We start from the raw sequence: 18,811 nt of genomic DNA, 5'->3' as shown, positions 1-18,811 counted from the left end.
CAAAATGGGAAGATGGGACTAAATTAGTACAGTTTCTGGCCCACACCTCTGGTTTGGAAATTGCAACCACAGCAATTAGCATTTCCAGTTTCCAGTTCAGAGGAGGTCAGGCAGTGGGGTTATCCTTGGAGCAGTTGTATATTACCTCAAAGGAAAAAGTAAAACGGAAAGGCAGCAGTCTGAGAGACTTTGCACTCTTGAACTGGCTTAAGCTTCAATGAAACCTTATCCTCAACCAGCTTTTTGTTTACTTCAGTCAGCTGTCTGTCTTCCACATAGTGATGAACTCACTTGCTTTCATTCAAGAAGAGCCCTGAATCCTATTCTCACAGTGGCCTGTTGGAAGCCTTCGACCAGGACAGGACTCTTTATGTAGGGCCTATTATTGTTACTTGGATCACATCTACATTACTATCCTAAACCAGGTTTGAACAAGTTTAGGTTTCCCAAAGGAATCTTAAGAAACTGTAGTTGTGTGAAGGTGCTGTGGCCATTTTGTGTTGTAGATAGGTTGTTGTCCTGAAGATCATTGGGGTTGGGGGAAGAGCCATATAATATGACAATAAAATGACTTTTGGTCTATAGGATTGCCGCATAAGTGAATATAAAATATTTTCAATACGATATTAGACCAGGGAAGGGGACCATGCAGCCTCCAGATGTTGCCAGATGTTCCCATTCTCCCTAATCATTGGCCATGCTGGTAGAAACTATTGGGGAGCAGGGGTCCACAAACATGGGGCCGAACAACATATGGGGCTGTTATGGGGTTTTCCACCTCTGCATTAGACAAAGACATCAATCATGACAAAACATGTTTCTGATGTTTTAAATTTCTATTTTTTTAAAAAAAAAAAAGCTCCCTGAAAGGCAGCTTAGAAATAGGCATAAATAAGTAAATAACAATCCACTGATGAAAACTGAACTAAGAAAAAATATTTACAGCTGAACCCTGAGGAGTAGTAGTAGAAGTAGTAGTAATTAATAATAATATTAGTAATAATAATTTTATTATTTATACCCTGCCCATCTGGCTGGGTTTCCCCAGCCACTCTGAGCTGCTTTCAAACTTTAAAAACTTCATGATATAGGTCTGCCTTCTGATGTTTTCTAAAACTTGTGTAGTTCTTTACCTCCTTGACATCTGATGGGAGGGTGTTCCACAGGGAGGTGACACTGCCGAGAAGACCCTCTGCCTGATTCCCTGTAACTTCACTTCTCGCAGTGAGAGAACCCAGTGAGTGTTATAGGAAGATGCTTTAGGGCTAATTGGCAGACAAGCAACAGACAACAGGCAAGCCTGAGGCTTCTTTCCCCTCATTTTTTCTTTAAATGAGGTGAATAGACGGTGATTGCACCCTAGAACTGCCAAAAATTGTTGGGCTTACAGCCCTGAATCCACAAAAATGTCGAGCTCCATTTCTAGACACCCCCAAATTCATTGGACTGCTCTGAGGAATTCTGCAAGAGGTTCTGTCATTTTGATTGCAAGAGACAGAAACCACTTTACTATGTTAACTCAGAAGGGAATCCCGCTGATTCCCAAAGTGTGCTTAGGACTGACACTGTGCGGCCCCATGCTATGCATGTATACTCAGAAGAAAGCCTCTCTGAACACAGTGGGACCTGCTCCAAGCATGGCACTGATGTAACACTGAACTGCGGAGTTTGAGATTCAGCTTAAGCAGTGGCAACATCACCCCTATCAAAAACAAGAGAATTTAATCTCTTGGTGTTTAAAGAACATACACACACTATCTAATTTAGAGAAAATGAAGCACTAGCCTAGAGATTTTTGAAAGGCTACATTTGGGCCATCAAATTTAAGTAGGGTTGAAGACGGAAAAAAAAACCCCAACAACCACTTGTTACTTTGTGATTCTACCCACTTATCCATTGCCTGCTCCTAAATTACACAAAGAGAAATTAGATACATTTTCAGTAGCTCATTCTCAAATCTTTTCCATGACTCAACATTACTCCTTTTGCCAAACTAAATACGTCTGAGAAAGGTTGGAAACTTTAATGGAAAGAAACATAAAACTTGAAATATGTAAAGGGGAGGGGGGAGGAATCAGGCTCTTCTATGAAGCCTGTTGAATCATAATTCAGCAATTTAAGGGATGCAGAAGTGAGATGTTATAACTCGATTTAAAGGGCTTTTGAGATAATAATTTTGACCATGCAAAATTGAAAATAAAATAGATGCAATAATTAACTTTCCATTAACCTCCAGGGGCTGGAGCAGTGAACACAGTTGCCCAATCACATAGAAGAGAAGAAGAAGAGTTTGGATTGGATATCCCGCTTTATCACTACCCAAAGGAGTCTCAAAGTGGCTAACATTCTCCTTTCCCTTCCTCCTCCACAACAAACACTCTGAGGTGAGTGGGGCTGAGAGACTTCAAAGAAGTGTGACTAGCCCAAGGTAACCCAGCAGCTGCATGTGGAGGAGCGGGGAAGCAAACCCAGTTCACCAGATTACGAATCTACCGCTCTTAACCACACTGGCTCTCATAAACAAACATACAAACAGTAAAACAAAACAAAAAAACAAACAAAAAAACAAACAATCCAAGGAAGCCTTTATGTGAAAAGAATAAATGTCAGGATAATGAATAACAGTAAACCTCATTGGCATGATGCACATGTGGGAAATTGTCCTCAAAATAATGCTTGAAGCCAGTCCAGCAGAGATGTGACGAAAGAACTAAGGGGTGAGGGGAACATTGATGCCTCCTCAATTAGGGTGAAGTGAGCTAGCTTCTACAAAATAGCTTGCAGCTGAGGGTGGGGGTGGGGGGTGGGACCCTGCTGAGTATGAGATGCTTGTGGGCCTGCTGAAAGCCAGAAAAGCAAGGGGAAGCTTACTGGGACATAATTAGGATGTAACAAAAGCCGTTGTGAATCAGACCAGCAGTATGGCTGGTTCAGCATCCTGATTCCTGCAGTGGCCAACCAAATGCCTCTGGGAAGGCCATAAGCAAGGCTGCCAGCAGCTGATATTTTGGTGCAAACGGTCTATGAACCTCAAGGCTACATTATAGCCATTGTGATCAGTAACCACTAACAGCCTTATTTTTTATGTTATCTGTCCAATCCCATTTTACAGCCATCAGGATATTGTCCACCACCAAATCTTGTGGCAGTGAGTTTCATAAAACAATTGCTTGATGCATGAAGAAGTGTTTCCTTTTGTCTGTCCTGAATCTCCTGCAACATTGAATGAGCACAACTTTCGTATTAACACGAAAGGGAGGAAAACATCTATCCACTTTCTCCTAAACATGCACTTCTGTCATGTCCCTCCATACTTGCCTTTATTCTAAACGAGAAAGCTCCAAGGGTTGTAACCTTCCCACATAGGAGAACTGGTCCATCCCCTTGATCATTTTGGTTGCCGTTTTTCCGAACCTTTTCCAACTCTACAATATCCTTTCTGAGGAGATATGAGGTAGCCAGAAATGAACACAGTATTCCAAGTGCAGTTGCACTATAGATTTGTATAAAGGCATTATGATATTGACAGTTTTATTTTCAATTTCTTTCCTAATGACCCCCAGCATAGGATTCACTTTTTTCACGGCTGGCGCACACTCAGTCAATGTCTGAACTGAGCTACCCAGCACGGCTAAAGGTTCTTGTTCCTGGCAAGACACTGTCAGTTCAGACTCCATAAGTGTATATGTGAAATTAGGGCTTTGGGCCCAATGTGCATCACTTTACACTTGCTTACAGGGAAAGTACCTCACCAAAGACTTCTGAGGAAGCTTAGCAGTCATGGAAAAAGAGGTGAGATCCTTTTGTGGTTCAGGGACTGGTTAAGTAACAGGAAGCACAGAGTGGGAATAAGTGGATAATTCTCCTGACTGAAAAAAGTGGAGTCACCCAATGATTGCAATTGGGACCTGCGTTTTATAAGTTGTTCAAAAACCGTCTTAGGCCTGAGCAGTGATATAGCCAAGTTTGCTGATGATACCAAATTGTTCAGGATGGTTAAAGCATAATGAGATTGCAAGGAGCTGCAAAAAGATCTCTTCATACTGGGTGAATGGACGGTAAAATGGCAAATGCAATTGTCAAAGTAGCATTGAAAGTCTACAGGACCACCTCTATCAATATGCTTGTTGACACTTTCAAAGAACTCTAATAGGTTAGTGTGACAGGACTTGACCTTGCAAGAAACCATGCTGGTTCTGCTTCAGTTACAATTCCAAGAGTGGCTTAACAACAAATTCCAATTCCCAGAGAGCCCTGGGGATTGTGTCTCTGTGAAGGGAATAGGGTCTCCTCAGCACCCTTAACAAACTACAGTTCTCAGGATTCCTTGGAGGAAGTAATGATTGTTTAAGGCGATGATACTGATTTAGAAGTATAGTGCAGATGGGACCTTTGTTAGTTTACTTAAACTAAATGCAGAAAATTCTAAATCATACCACAAACACTTCATTCCTGTTCCTTTATATTTCTTCACAGAGGAGCCACTGTCCAACTCTTTTAAGACAGTGAAGTACCAGCAGACACAGATGTGTTGTAAAGCCTGGTAGCCAGGCAGGCCATTTCACACACAAGATGGCAATAAAATCAGATTTCCTACCATGTGACTACTCAAAGAACCTTGGATAATCTCTCTAATGGGTGTCTCCAAACAAAACATATGTTTTCAAACATTCACAGTTCATGATATTACATCTCAGCATGTAATATAAAATTTATATTAAAAATTACAAGGTGTGAAAAAGGCCCAGAGGCAGGACACAATCTACTGTACATTATATATTTCACAGCGCGTGAAATCCATGTTAACCAGGCTCTGGATTGGAGTTGCTATGTAAGTTGCCTTATATGCTTCAACATGTTGAGCAAAAGGTTTTAATTAAGAGACTGTGTGGTCTTGGTTGACTGTATGATATGTCTGAATGACTCTTGCTACCCCTGGTCAAATATTGCAAAGCCATTAATAATATCAGGACAAATAGAGGAGATCATGTGCAAAGGTTTTGGCTGATTACATAATAGAATATGCCAGAAAGTAAAGCAAGTCAAGGCTGTCTTGGTATTTAAGGTCCTGTGAAAAAAGTGAACAGGGTTAGTCATGCCAGAACCAGGGCTGAGCTTGCCAAGTGCTTCTTTTAAGTAACTTTTGCCAACATGACACTATCAATCAATCAAATGTTTATTACGGGTGACTGACCATTAAACAAAGTACAAAATATGAACCAGTACAAAAATCACAGCCTCAGTGGAACCCATTATTATTTAGGGCGACAAAACCAGGAGCTAACTATCACAGCAGGTCTAAGAAATACCACAGCATTCGGAGACGTTGCCACCTGTTCAGTAACAGATTTATTGGATTCCTCAAGGAAGGCACTCAAAAGAGTCTCTAAGGCCGCCTCCTAATAAAGTGATACATTATGTGTTCTCTAACCCTTTGATAACGTCCACAGTAGGTGAACATGAGAGATTGTTTCAAGCTCCAAGTGGCTGCAAGGGCAGCACTGATCCATGACACTAAATAAGGCATAGATGACAAACTCAGCACAACAAATGATGGTTAAGGATTCTAACCTTAAGTAACTCAGTCCCCCTCTCGTACCTTTTAACTATTTTCACCTGACACACAGTCTTTAAATCTTGTCGCTCAGCAGCTACCCCTCACAGAAAATTGCCATTATAATTTATATATTTCTGCCAGACTTCATGACATGCACACATGTGAATAACCCGAAGTAACTTGTACTGAGGTCCCTCCTCCACCTATTACTCCACCTTACTTTCAGATTCAAAAAGTGACCACCAACACTGCCTCAAGAAGACTATTTAAACAAAATAAATGAGAAATGGCTGAGAAAAAGCAGTGATAAATGCAAGCCTACATGACCACAACATTGCCTTTTGCTGGTCTTTTTTGTTTTTCTTCTCTGCAAGGTTCAAATTCCTCCATATAAACTTTCTTCCTGGATACTACTGGAAAAGTGTAATGGTGGCTCTCATTATCAGAATTCTTGCTCAGTCAGGCTTTGGGACATGCTGACAAACTCAAGAGTCCTACTGATTCAGTATTCTTAAAGGGTCATCAGTTCCAGCATAAACAAGATCCACTTTTCTTTCTTTCCTGAAATTTTGTATGGTCAAAAGCAAAACTAACAAACAAACAAACATACGCTGCATTGTTTCAAGCAGCATACATGTGGATAATTTTTAGATGAAGGAGGGGTTCAGGTGCCTATGAAAGCAACTGTAAGCATGAATATTTCCATGTACATCTGACCTCCGCAGGTGATGATGGGCAGCAGGGGCAGCCCTCTGGCCATTCCCATTTGTTAGAGGGCAGAGCTGTGTATGCTGCGCAACATGCCATTGCCCCCTTAAACTAACCCATGGCCTAGGGCAGTGGCATCTTTTCAAAGAGGGACACATTTGATGAAGTGAAAGGCCGTAAGGGCCGACCAAACGTGTTGACCTTTTCTTAGGGTTGAAGTTGTTGAGCTTTTTCAAGGATTGAAGTTGCTGAGGTTTCTTTAGGATTTTACCCCAGGAAATAAACTGCCATGGGGGCTGGATTAAACCAACCACTGGCCCAGATTAGGGCCCCCGAGGCGGACTTTGGACAGGCCTGGCCTAGGGTATAGTGGAGGATGCCATCCCATTACAAATACTGAAGTAAGATTCAACTGACAAAAGCTTCTGTATATGGAATGGGGTGGTGAGCCCCATCTTGTCCTTTGCTTTAGGCAATAAAATATCTCATGCGAGACACAATGGATCCCTCTGTTCCTCAAATACTGATGTCTATTGCATCATGGGTATAGAGGAGGCACCTTGATGCTGGGAACGGGGACCAACCCAATGAGGAGTTTCAAGGATGGTAAATAAGGAAGCGTGTTCATCTGAGCAACATAAAACTGGTGTCATTATATTAGCTACTTTCAATGGATTTGAATAGAGAATCAAATTATCAAAGTTTGGAGGAGGTCAGTCATAATTATTAGGGATTTTTATGGTCTTGTTGACAAGAAAGCCAACAGTCAAATGACGTCATGGATGGATTCAGGCAGTGCCGAGTGCTGAATATCAGAGAAACCAAAATCTGCCCAGTTCTTTTATGAAATTCCTTTTTCTGTTCAAGGAAGCATGTGTTAGATCATTCTTCCTGCTCAGTGCCAAGTCTTTAACTCCAACTTGTGATTTTCATTTTTAAAGCCAGCAATGCCTCAGAAGATTTGCTTTAAGCACACAGATGACTTTTGTAACTGGAAAAATGCATTTCATTTTGTAAAAATGAAAACTTCTATGGTTGCTTTTAGATTTACGCTAGGTTTGTTGAATGAATGAATCAAGTATTCATTAATTTGCTTCTGACCCACTTTCCAAAGGACTATTGTCCCCTTTCTTACAAGTAACTACATACTATGTTGCTGACTTCCCACCGTTTCCCCAGATTGGTCAATAGGATTCATCATGGGTGGAGCAAGAGATGTTATTTTACGGGGAAATGGTAACAAGACCTTGAAAAAACAAATTAATGATAAAAATGTGTTATTTCCTTTATAGATTTGTGAGAAAATTATTATCTTCCTCTAGAAATGGAATGGTAAGACGTCATCTGTAGAAAGCAATGTTTCTAACCTGGCAGGCACCTTTCTTAGTGGAATGAATTTTCCCTAGCTAAACTGCTACATCTGGGTGATCAGTGGGAGGGCAGAGGCTCTGGTCTGTGAACAACTTGGCTGGGATCATCTCTCCCCACACCTCTCAATGAAGTTGGTATTTCCTGGTAGAGTGAAGAGAATGTTGAGCATAGATCTGGGCTCAAATTCCCTCTGAACCTTCAAGTTCACTGGTGGCTTTGAACCATTTATCTGCCTAGTGTACAACATACCGTAAAAGCTGAGCATGTTGCTTGAGTTCTTGAGATAAGAGGCAGAACACCAAAGCGAAAGTGAAGGCCCTTTCCTACAACTGGTTATTTTTAAAGTGTGCTATTTATTTTGATCACATGCAAAATACTAGGAAAAGAGAATCAGCTATTATAATTTATCACAGTCAGGTGAAATCTACAGAGTTGCTTGCAAAGTTCTCCTGAGCCAGGCTTCATTAAAAACCCAGAGTTAGTAAAAGCCAGCCTCAAATGCAAGGTGAGCTTTTAATTCTTGCTTCAATCCTTCTCCAGGTAGGATCAAAATCTGAGCTAGAGAAGAATTCCCAATTTCCCTTCCACACCAAGCCCTCCTTGTTTCTCATACATGACAATTCATAGCGGAAGCACATAGGGAGAGAAAGGGTTGCTCCTTATCGCTCAGCCTCTTTGTCATGGCAAATGTCTGCAGGCTTCTGAAATTGTGCTATTGCTAAAACATCACATGAGAAGAAAAGAGGACAAATCTCCTTCCTCTCCTTGTCCCACAATTGTGCCACTATTTACCCCACTGATCACCAAGGAAGAGAAAGCAAGGGTGTGTTTTAGAGTATGTGAGAGGCTGATGGGGAGTTCATTTTTTCAAGCTCATAAAATTGAGTTATCCCTGAGGGTTGGAGAGCTGTGTATGAGAGAAGATAATTTCTGAGTTAAATTCAATGACTATTTCAGAGTTAAATTTGAGGAGAGCAAGAGACAGCTTGCTATTCTGAACAGATTAGTTGAGCATTCCCTCTTATCCTACTTTGGATCCCAGGATCCATTTTATATACCAGCTTTATATTTAATTCCTTTTTTTTTAACCCTGACTTGTTAATTATTTGCATGCTTGCTAGCCATGCACCCCTGCTGGGTCAAATCTAGTGCATCAGTTATAGATCTGTAGCATGATTATAAGAGAGGAAATAATAAAAAGCACAAATGTCAAAATCCTGTCTTGAATACCTGTGGTTCCTTCTGAAAAAGACATAAGATTTCAGGTAATTTTCCAGCTGTTTAGGCCCCAGGGGCCAACAGGCTTAGATACAAAGCTTTATACTGGTTGTCAGGCATCTTATTGTGAGCTTGGAAAGCCACAATTTCACCATGCCATGGAATTTGGGTGACCAAACAGCTTGCTTTAGCAGCAAAATGGAATGCTGTTCAAAGGGAGAAGAGAGAGACAACTTGGAAACGTCTGATGCTACTTGGCAACCAGTTTGAGATTGCTTTACTCAGTGAAATATGACTTGTCCTTTATCACCTAGCTGCTCATGGCCAAGTTTTCCTTCTGCATTTTACATCTTTCTTTGGTTTACCCTGCCTGTTGTATCTTTGGATGTATAGTCTCCTTCTGGGGTGTTGTGAATCTTTACTGCTAAGTATCTAATGTTGAGATGATCTTTCTTCCTCTTTAATGGGGCACTTCACCCCAGCATTGGAGCATATGCCCGCGCTGCCCAGGGCGGTGTGCTCCTGAGGGGTGTGGGGTGTGGAGGGTGCCCTCCCACACGCCACAGTTCAGGGTAGGAGAGGGACAGGGAAGCTGCTGCTCACTGTCCTCAGCCAGGTCAGACATGACTCAGCAATGGAGCTGCTGGGTGCACCTCACCATGGTTGAGGAGGGCTGCTCTTGGCCGCCAGGTCAGAAGAACGGCTGCCGCCCAGCGCAAGGTATGCACCCACTCGCCTGCCATTTTGTCACCCCCCTCAGTCATGACACCCAGGGCGGATCGCACCCACCGCACCCCCTTCCTACGCCTCTGCTTCACTCCCCATGAAGGAAGGGAACGTTCAGGAGGTTTGGGAGAGCAGGTGAATTTCTCTGATTTTTAAAAAGGAGTTTACACCAGAGATTGGAATTCCGTTGGCCTCTAGATGTTGTGGGACGCTAGCTGTCACCATCCTGCACCAGAATGGCCAATGGACAGGGTTGATGGTAGCTGGAATACAACAATACCTAGAGAGCCCCAGGCTCCTCATCCATGGTTACAGCAAAGCAATTGCTTTGTTTTTTATTTCATATATTTATACGCTGCTTAATATTTTAAACCATCCCTTAGCAGACAGAGTGCAGTAGGTATAACAATGAAACTGAGAAAATACAATTCAATGCAACTTCATATGAACCTACCTGGACCCTGAGATCAAAATCTGAGGTGGTTCTTCGTGTGCCTCCTCCACGACAGATCCAGAGGGTGGCAACACAAGAACAGGCCTTTCATGCAGTGGCTCCCTGCTTGTGGAATGCTGTCCCCAGGAAAGTTCAGCTGGAACCACCTTTAGGCACCAGGCAAAAATGTTCTTCAACTAGGCCTTTGGCTGATTAACACCTGATGCCCTTTTAAATAGGTTGTGGTGGGGTATTGGTTTATTTTTGTTTTTATTGTGCATTTTGTGTTTTTATATTGTATTTTTATGTTGTGAACTGCCCTGAGTTCTATGGATGAAGGGTGGTATACAAATAAGAGTAAGAATATTGCACAAAAATACACCCCCCTCTTTTTTACAGCCTTTCCACCTTTCATAGCAGAAGCAAGGCTGCTCACAACACCTCCACAACCTTTCATATGTCAGAATTCTCATGGAAGTTATGCTACATCATGACTTAGGTAACATTATTGTCACTGTATAGGTTACAGGTAGCACAAAATGTGCTGTATGATTGGCACAAGGAGAACATACATCAACGAGCCTTGGGCTCAAATGTTATTCCCTCCTTTCTCTTCCTCTGCTGAAATCATAAGAATGGCATCAGAAGTGATTTTATTAGATTAATTGCAGTATAGTGTGTCATCTGACACCTTAACTGTTGCTAATATTAACTATGGTTAGTTGAAACAAGACAGCTTCATAAACTATGGTTTGGCTTATTTCAACTCACTAAAGTTAAGATTTACCACCGTTTGCCAGGATTCAGTCACTATGATAATTTATGGTTAATCTAAAACAGAAGGGAAAGCTTTTGAACTCTTCCTTAAGGTCATACCACAGGAGGAAGCAGCAGGAGGAGGGGGAGCAAGCAAACCCAGGGGGAGGGTATGCGAATTCTCATAAACCCTATCTGAACCAGTCCAACGTCTCAGGTATTAAATCTAAGCCATACCTTAATTGTTAGGCCATATTTTCTGTTGTAGCTTTAAACTTTGCAAAGTGCTTCAGTGAAAATATAGTTAATATGTGAGACCGAGTTTTATCAACATTTTTACCTCACTGAAAAAGTGACCCCCATTTTCAGCAATCTTTGTCAGGGGGCACTAAAAATGGGTGGGGAGGGGAGTGCCTGTGCTTTTAATGTTTGATGAACTATTATATTTTAATATTTTGTTGGAAGCCGTCCAGAGTGGCTGGGGAAACGCAGCCAGATGGGCAGGGTAGAAATAAATTACTACTACTACTACTACTACTACTACTACTACTACTACTATTTTATTATTTTACAAAAAACACCTCCATACATTAATGTTGTTTTTTTAAAAAAGGGAAACTTAATTCTTCCATTGTTTTAATTTCTTTCATTTACCTCATTGATAAACTGTCTTTCATCCCACTGCCATCCCATGGGGTTGAAACCCCGGTGTGTATGCACATCAATGAATGGCAATAGTTTCATTTCAAAACAACCTTTTGATGTGAATCAGCTGATCACAAATTTAATAGGGCTAAATTGAAGCCCTGTTCAGGAATCCCTGAATTTTTACATGAAATTCCAATGGGGTAAGAAGGAGGAAAAGATGGGCACTGGTGCCATTGTTGCAGTACTTGTCACTTCACACACATTGGGGGCTGAACCCTTACTCGTGTAGACTCAAAATGCAATCTAGAACTCTGGCCAGGGAGAATTCCCCTGCTCTTTGAAACACAGTCCTTTCAAGTAGAAGAAAAGAAATGGCTCAAAAGCAGCAGCAGTTCAGGGGAGCAATGGATGTGAGTGGAAAATATTGTGAAACAGTGGGAAGCAGGAATTTTTTCTTTTCTTTTTTGCATTAAAAAAATACAGTGCATCATAAAATTTGCTGCAGTGCCACCTGATATCTGATTGCAAGAGCCCTCTAACAGAAGATCAATTTTTATTTCTAGCCCACCTTATCCCAAGACCTCTGGGTGGGTAATGATTTAGAAGTTATATATTAACAACCAATGATGCCTAGCAAAAAGAAACGTGTGCTGAAACCCTCACATCCTCAAGGGCTTAGTGCCATCTCATATTCTCAGTGTTATCAGAATGTGGTTCCTGCCAAGACCAGCTTTATCAGTAGAATGGGAGCAGATTGTCCAGTGTGCTTAATTAGTAGGTAGAATTCCGTCTCTCTTCGTTTTGACACCAGATACAATCATTTTCAGGATCTCTGCCTACCCTAGCAAAAAAATTATATTTGGGAGCTGAATTTTATGATACGGGATGGGGGCGGGGAGTGCAGATCAGTGATATTTCCATGGATGTTTTTATAAGTGGCGTGGGGCAGGAAATGGGGAGGAAAAGGCTACGATAAAGGAACCAGAAGAAAGAGTACCATATCCCATTTGCAATGTCAGGCACGCAGAGGGAAAGGATAACAATTCAGCTTTCCTAAAGGTAGCCTTACTTGTACACTTGAAAAACCACAGTGCTGGATTTTTCTCTCTCCAGTGGCTAGGATGTCTCTTTGTCAGCCAAATGATGGCCTTTCTCTAACCCTGAGCATGGACTGACTCAGATGGCAAAGTAAGGTCAACTGAATAAGCATTTCCTGAGCAGCTTGTTTTCCTTGGAGAACTTCCACCCAAGCAGTAACTACTGGACCTGACCTTACATGGAACATTAATTTTATAGCTGGCAGCCATAAGGTGATACACCCCCAACTGCAGGATTCCGTCTAGTGGACAATGGACCTATGTCTACGTCACAACCCTCTCCCCTCCCCCAAAACCCCAAACCCCTACCAACAAAATAAGCACTAATTAATGAGTACACTTGTTGGCATTGTTGGCAGAGAAGCTAAAGAACAAAATCAGCATGTAGAATGAACTGCCATCTCGCCCCTAGAGATTGCTCCTCTGTGTCATGGTTAAGGCCCATTGGTGGAATGGTGGGTAGAAGCTTGCACTGGCATTGCCCACAGCCCATGCAGCTAGACTGGCTCTGTGAACAAACAGAGAACTTCATTCTCCCGGACATTCAGTCCAGAAACTATTATGTCCATTGCAATGACTCAAAGTTCCCAGACGCTTAATGCTTGAACACTGGTAAAAAGTTTGAATATCATGGCCGTCTATAGAGATAGAATGCATTTAGGTTTCATTCATATGTCAGTGGCTTGGTGTAGGGAAATCCGTGCCCTTCCCAATGTTCCTGGAACGCAACTCCCGTTAAATTTGCATGTGGCCCTGGAGGGTTGGCCTAGGATGAATGTGGCACTCAGGTGATTAATAATGAAAAAAATTGTTAATATTCTAATCCCCAAAATGTGTGGAGTTTCAAAACAGGTGGTGTGGGGATGTATGTCTGAGATATAATAGCATAGCAATCACCAGTACTTTTATTTTTTCATCTAATATACACTTCAAAAGATTACACAAGGGGAGTTGTAACTGTACACAGTGGTACCTCTGGTTACAAACTTAATTCATTCTGGAGGTCCGTTCTTAAGCTGAAACCGGTCTTATCCTGAGGCGTGCTTTTGCTAATGGGGTCTCCCGCTGCACGCATGTCTCTGGCGTGCGATTTCTGTTCTCATCATGTGGCAAAGTTCGCAACCAGGAGCAGTTACTTCTGGTTTAGCGGAGTTTGTAACCCAAAGCGTTTGTAACCAGAAGCGTTTGTAAGCAGAGATACCACTGTATATCACACATAGGAATGAGACCGCCATTGCTCTCTCTTCTCTATTTGGGTACATTTACAGAAAGATTTCAGCACCCCAGGAGCAGAAATCAAGTAACGTTTTTGTCTATTATCCCATAGCTAATATTTCAAACCTTGTCACATTACTCATTTTGAGCCAGTAGTTCAACACTTAGTTTTGACTTACTCATACTTAGCATACCAGTGATGTGAAATTGATTTAACTCGGCATCAGGAGCACACCTTCTACCTTTTCAGTCATCACATTGATTCCTGTGGTGGCAACTGAGACAGACCTCAGAAGTGAGGCCAAACATTATAAAGAACCCCCTAAAGTTAGACAAGAGTTTTCTACTTGGGTATTCTCCCTGACAGTAAAAATATCCATTGTTTGGGCTTCAGTTTTAACCTCCCCACTAAGAGTGATGCTTTTTGATTTCTAATGCACTGGCTTTATGTGTGTGTGTGTGTGTGTGTGTGTGAGAGAGAGAGAGAGAGAGAGAGAGAGAGAGAGAGTCACAATCTTGTCACAACCCACACCGTACATCTAAAGCACTCTTATACCACTTTAACAGTCATGGCACCCTTCAAAGAAACCTGAAAAGTGCAGTTTGTGAAGTGTATCAACATCACAGAGCTATGTCCCACCACCCTTAAAAGCTACAATTCTCAGGATTCTTCATGACTGTTAAAGAGTATAAGAGTGCTTTAAATGCGTGGCATGGATGTGACCCTTGTCCAACTCCCTGCTCAATGCCATATCCGCAATGCAGGATTCAACTACAATGCTTGTCCAGCCTCAGCTTAAATATTTCCAGCAAAGAAGACCTCTTCACCTCCCAAGGCAGTCCACTGTTCCACTGTCAAATAACCCTTATCACTAGGAGGTCTCTTCTAATGTTTAATCCAAATCAGTTTCCTTGCCATTTCCACTGATGGGTTCAAGCCCAGCCCTCTGGAGCAGCAGAGAACAAATGAACAAAGAAATCGAGGAAAGCAGTGGAGACACAGGGAGGGCCTTTGCATGTGGGTGTCTCCACCCTCCACCAACAAGCAGTATTCGGCTATATATGACTTTGCTTATACACACTGCCTCTGGAATGGAAGCCTTGTGTGTGCTGCATTTACACTGTACCCTGACATATGTTGTAGCTTCCTAGCTGCTAAATATCACTACTCTGCAACTGATCCACTATTGATAACCAAGGGCAAATCCTTTTAATCAAAGACCGAAACTCTTATAGATATTAGCTGAATTCACCTTAAGGATCAGAGAGGAGAAGCCACTTAGCTACTCTAGTGCTCTTCTCCTCTCCGGCCAAGCAATGGCTTTTATCCATGCAGTCACATGATCACCTAGCTTTCTAGAATCCAATGCAGGTGTTTTCCTATCCCTGCTACCCAAACCTATTGAAGCCAAGGCAATAGCAAGGACTGATCAATGCAAAACACTCATCTCCTAGCACTTGCTTTATGCAGTCATTTCCTGTCTCCCACACTTCCCACTTCAATAAACGTCAATTCATACAACCGCTCAGACCAGATGCTGTAGTAAAGCGAGTTTGGCAATGCAATGTGGAACCCTCTTTGTCACTTGCTAAAAAGTGCTGTGCTGCACTTCTCAAGAGTTGCCAGATGCAACATGTTCTACCGGAGGTGGGGGTGGGAATCCTAGCAAATACAACAGGAGGATGAGGGAAATAACTGTGTTAAAGGTTGCTGGGCAGTGCCAGATTTACATATAAGCTAAACAAGCTATAGCTTAGGGCCCCACTCTCTTGGGGGCCCCCCAAAAATGTAAAGGAAAACACCTGTATTAATTGTATTTCAGTTCAACAATTACTTTGATAAAATACATATTTTGTTATGTGCAAATGGCTTTAGACACCTATTAGGTCCATAAATCACCATATAGCATATATTCAACACAAAAAAGCAACACTTTGTTGTTGACGAAGGACAGCTGGACATATAAAGGGCCCCATTACCTTCAGTAGCTCATCAAACCTAAATCCGGCTGGGAGTGGAGGGCAGAGGGAAGATGCTGAACTTAGACCAAATATTGTGCTTTGCTTGACCTTTGGATTTTGAAGAGCTCTGGGGTTCAGTAGAGTAAGCCACATTTTGTGCATGGTTTGCTAGAACTATGCATACGCAAGCCTCAAATAACTGTATCCCCATGAAAAACGAGGGGAGAGGGGATTAGGAACTGATTGTATGAGGGAAATGGTAGCAAATGTTCAAACTTACTGAAATAAAATCCTCTTTCTCCGCAGACAAATTGAAGAGCATCAACCAGCTCAGCACCACAAAGTGTCTCCGGGGCAGCAGCAGCAGAGGAGCTGGTTAATGTAAGCAAACACAGGCCGAAGTAGAAGAGATGAATGTAGGACACAGTGTGCATCTTCACCTGCCAAAGAAGTAAAAGAGAGAGAGAGACTGCATCAGAGTTTCCCAGTAGAATCCTGAAGCATGCCCTGTTTTGGGAAATTTCCCATTCTGCTTCACCCACCAGGTCCACACTGTTCCTCTCCCACCTCCTATTTACTGTGAGAGTTGGTTGCCATGTGCCATGTGTTCGGAGGACCCCTGGTGCTTTTGACAAAAGTGAACTTTAAAGCAAATTTGGCAAAGGGAAAACTTAGAGATTTGATAAGAGCATTAGCATTAGAGAGCCAGTGTGGTGCAGCAGTTAGAGTGTCAGACCAGGACCTGGGAGACCAGGGTTCAAATCCCCACTTGACCATGAAGCTTACAGGGTGACCTTGGCCCAGTCACTGACACTCAGCCTGATCTACGCCACAGGGTTGTGGTGGGGATTACATGAGGAGAGGGACAACCATGTACGCCACCTTGGAGAAAAAGTGGGATATAAACGCAACAAATCCATAAAATAAATTAATCAACGGGTCTCACACAGTCTCCTGAAGTGACATTAAAAGTGAATTCAGAAGCATTTGGCCTCAAATGATAACATCTGGGGAATTTTGAGGGCCCAAAGAGTTTTGGTAGACTAGAGCACTGGTGGAGAACCTCTGACCTGGGGGTTCAACGTGGCCCTCAAGGCATCTCTAACCGGCCCTCAGGAGTGCCCCCAGGCCACATCCCATAGCCATCCTGCTCCATGATCTGAATGCTTTTGCCTGGGTAGAATGTATCCTTGAACCGTAATAACACATCTTGATTTTCTTGAAAGAGATGTGTATGTGTGTGGCTGGAATGCAGCCTGCTGAAGATGCATTGCGTTGCCCACTTTTTGCCTTGGACCACACCCACCATTGGCACACGGTCCCTCAGAAGGTTGCCCAGGAGGAAATGTGGCCCTTCGGCTGAAAAAGGTCCCTGCTGACCTGATAGTAGAAGAATTTCTTTGTATGTGCAGGGTGCATTTTTACCAAGCGCATATGTTGTTTCCATAATCACAGAGCACACGTCCAATAATTTCTGCTTGGTAGGCAATTTCTGCTGGGGTGATTCTGTCCCCAATGCAACAGCTAGTTGGAACCCCCAGTCTACTGTGGCTGATAGTGAGAACCCACTATGCACTTGGTGTCCTGGACCAATTTTTGTGTTATTGGATACACAAGCCTGGTTCCATAGACAAGATAGCACACAGCAGGGGCTACAAGCTTCAGTAGATTAAAATCCTTCCTTACTTCCCACCTCATTAATTGCTGGGGCTAAGAATGAGACTTAGGATCCATGCAGAGGGAATATCAAGATGCTGGTCGGATTAAAGAGATGCATTTTCTTTTCATCTTGTACCACAGAAAGAAGCTGGTTCAGCTTTCAGGGCATCACCACCATGACAGGAGCAATGGAAAGTGACATTGCTGGTTTCCGGGGCGAGAGCACCTGCATATCATGCTTGCAATTATGTTCTGCGCAGTCATGTTTTATGTTCTGGGTGAACCCTTAAAACATATTGTATGAGAATGCAGATGCTGGCAGGCCAAAGGTGTAACGAAGGTGGGAGAAGGACATAGGCTTCCAGGCCTAATCTTTCCTTCAGTGGCCCATTTATGACTAATAGCTGGGAATGGCTGAGGATTTATTGCATTCAATCCATCACCACATTTCCTTATTGGCCAATCAGATGTCTCTGGGAAGCCCAGAGGCAGGTTATAGGAACATAGAATATAGGAACATAGGAAACTGCCTTACACAGTCAGACCATTGGACCAGCTTGCTTAGTATTGTTTACACCAGTCTTCTCCAACCTTGGGTCCCCAGATGTTGATTCAGACTTGTTAGAGTTGCATCCAAGATAGCTCACATTATATTGAAACAGAGACTATGGCTGCATTCACATGGCGGTTCATTCCATTTTCATGACTTTCCCCTAAGTGTTAAGTTCCTCATCATAGTTCAAATTTCACACAATGTAAAAGCCACTTCTGGGACTATAGTGTAATATAGTCCAAGTTCAATGCTCTTTTCCTTATTATTTGCTTCCAGAAAAATAATAATCTGTTTATAACTAGTATGGAAATGAGTACTAAACTTGCACTATATTCCACTATAGTCCTGGAAGTGGTTTTTATAGCATGCGAAAGCTCAAATGTAATGTGGACATTAACAGGGAAAAGTCATGAAAATGGAATAAACTGCAATGCGAATGCAGCGTAAATGTGACAATGTTAAGTTATACAAAAACCTTTGCTTTCCTTCACAATAAGGAAATATCTTCTAAGGTCCTAGGATAAGTAACGTTTGGGACAATGAGTCTTCCTGCCTGCCTGGTCAGTTTTTCAGCATTGTCCAGTTGTGTGGCTTGTACAGAATTAGAAAACCTAATTCTGCACCCACCAGGGTTTAACTTGAGCCAAACCTTGTTTACGGGTTGAGTCACAGAAGCTACTTTCAAATATAGGGCTCATCATGGGAACATGTGAAGTCATTAACAGAGCACCACTGAACATGTGTTGGGTGCATTTCGTTCTTCTCTGAGCAACTGTGTTTTGCCCACACATATCTGGGATTGGTGGGGGAAAGGCACAGAGAGCCCAGGGCTTCCAGAAAGAGGCCTGGACTCAAGCCTCCCTTGATTGGAAATGGACATTCTCCCACCATATGTGAGACAACCAGGG

At 42.4% G+C, this 18,811-nt stretch overlaps 1 protein-coding gene and 1 long non-coding RNA gene across 7 annotated transcripts in view; one reads left to right on the top strand and one right to left on the bottom strand.

Annotated features, from left to right (window-relative positions):
- The window catches only part of LOC310743728, a 78,620-nt gene that overhangs the window by 45,579 nt on the left and 14,230 nt on the right, over nt 1–18,811 (top strand). Inside the window, exons 1-2 of one of the 2 annotated variants that reach the window (XR_014539194.1) lie at nt 10,410–10,512; nt 15,998–16,072. This is a non-coding gene — a long non-coding RNA (uncharacterized lncRNA). Of the gene's footprint in view, nt 1–10,409; nt 10,513–15,997; nt 16,073–18,811 lie in introns of those variants that run through there. The other variant, XR_014539193.1, reaches the window with a different exon arrangement.
- Nucleotides 1–18,811, bottom strand: part of IGF1 (insulin like growth factor 1) — a 62,159-nt gene that overhangs the window by 37,991 nt on the left and 5,357 nt on the right. For all 5 annotated transcript variants that reach the window (XM_083574169.1, XM_083574166.1, XM_083574167.1 and 2 more), the window contains exon 2: nt 15,972–16,131. In XM_083574169.1, the coding sequence (XP_083430295.1) occupies nt 15,972–16,125 (154 nt within the window). In that variant the 5' untranslated portion in view covers nt 16,126–16,131. The remainder of the gene's footprint in view (nt 1–15,971; nt 16,132–18,811) is intronic.

This window comes from Podarcis filfolensis, assembly GCF_964270895.1.
Source record: "Podarcis filfolensis genome assembly, chromosome: 10".
In the NCBI taxonomy this organism is placed as follows: domain Eukaryota; kingdom Metazoa; phylum Chordata; class Lepidosauria; order Squamata; family Lacertidae; genus Podarcis; species Podarcis filfolensis.
The sequence above is the reverse complement of the archived record's forward strand: the minus strand, read 5'-3'. Positions and strand labels throughout refer to the sequence as shown.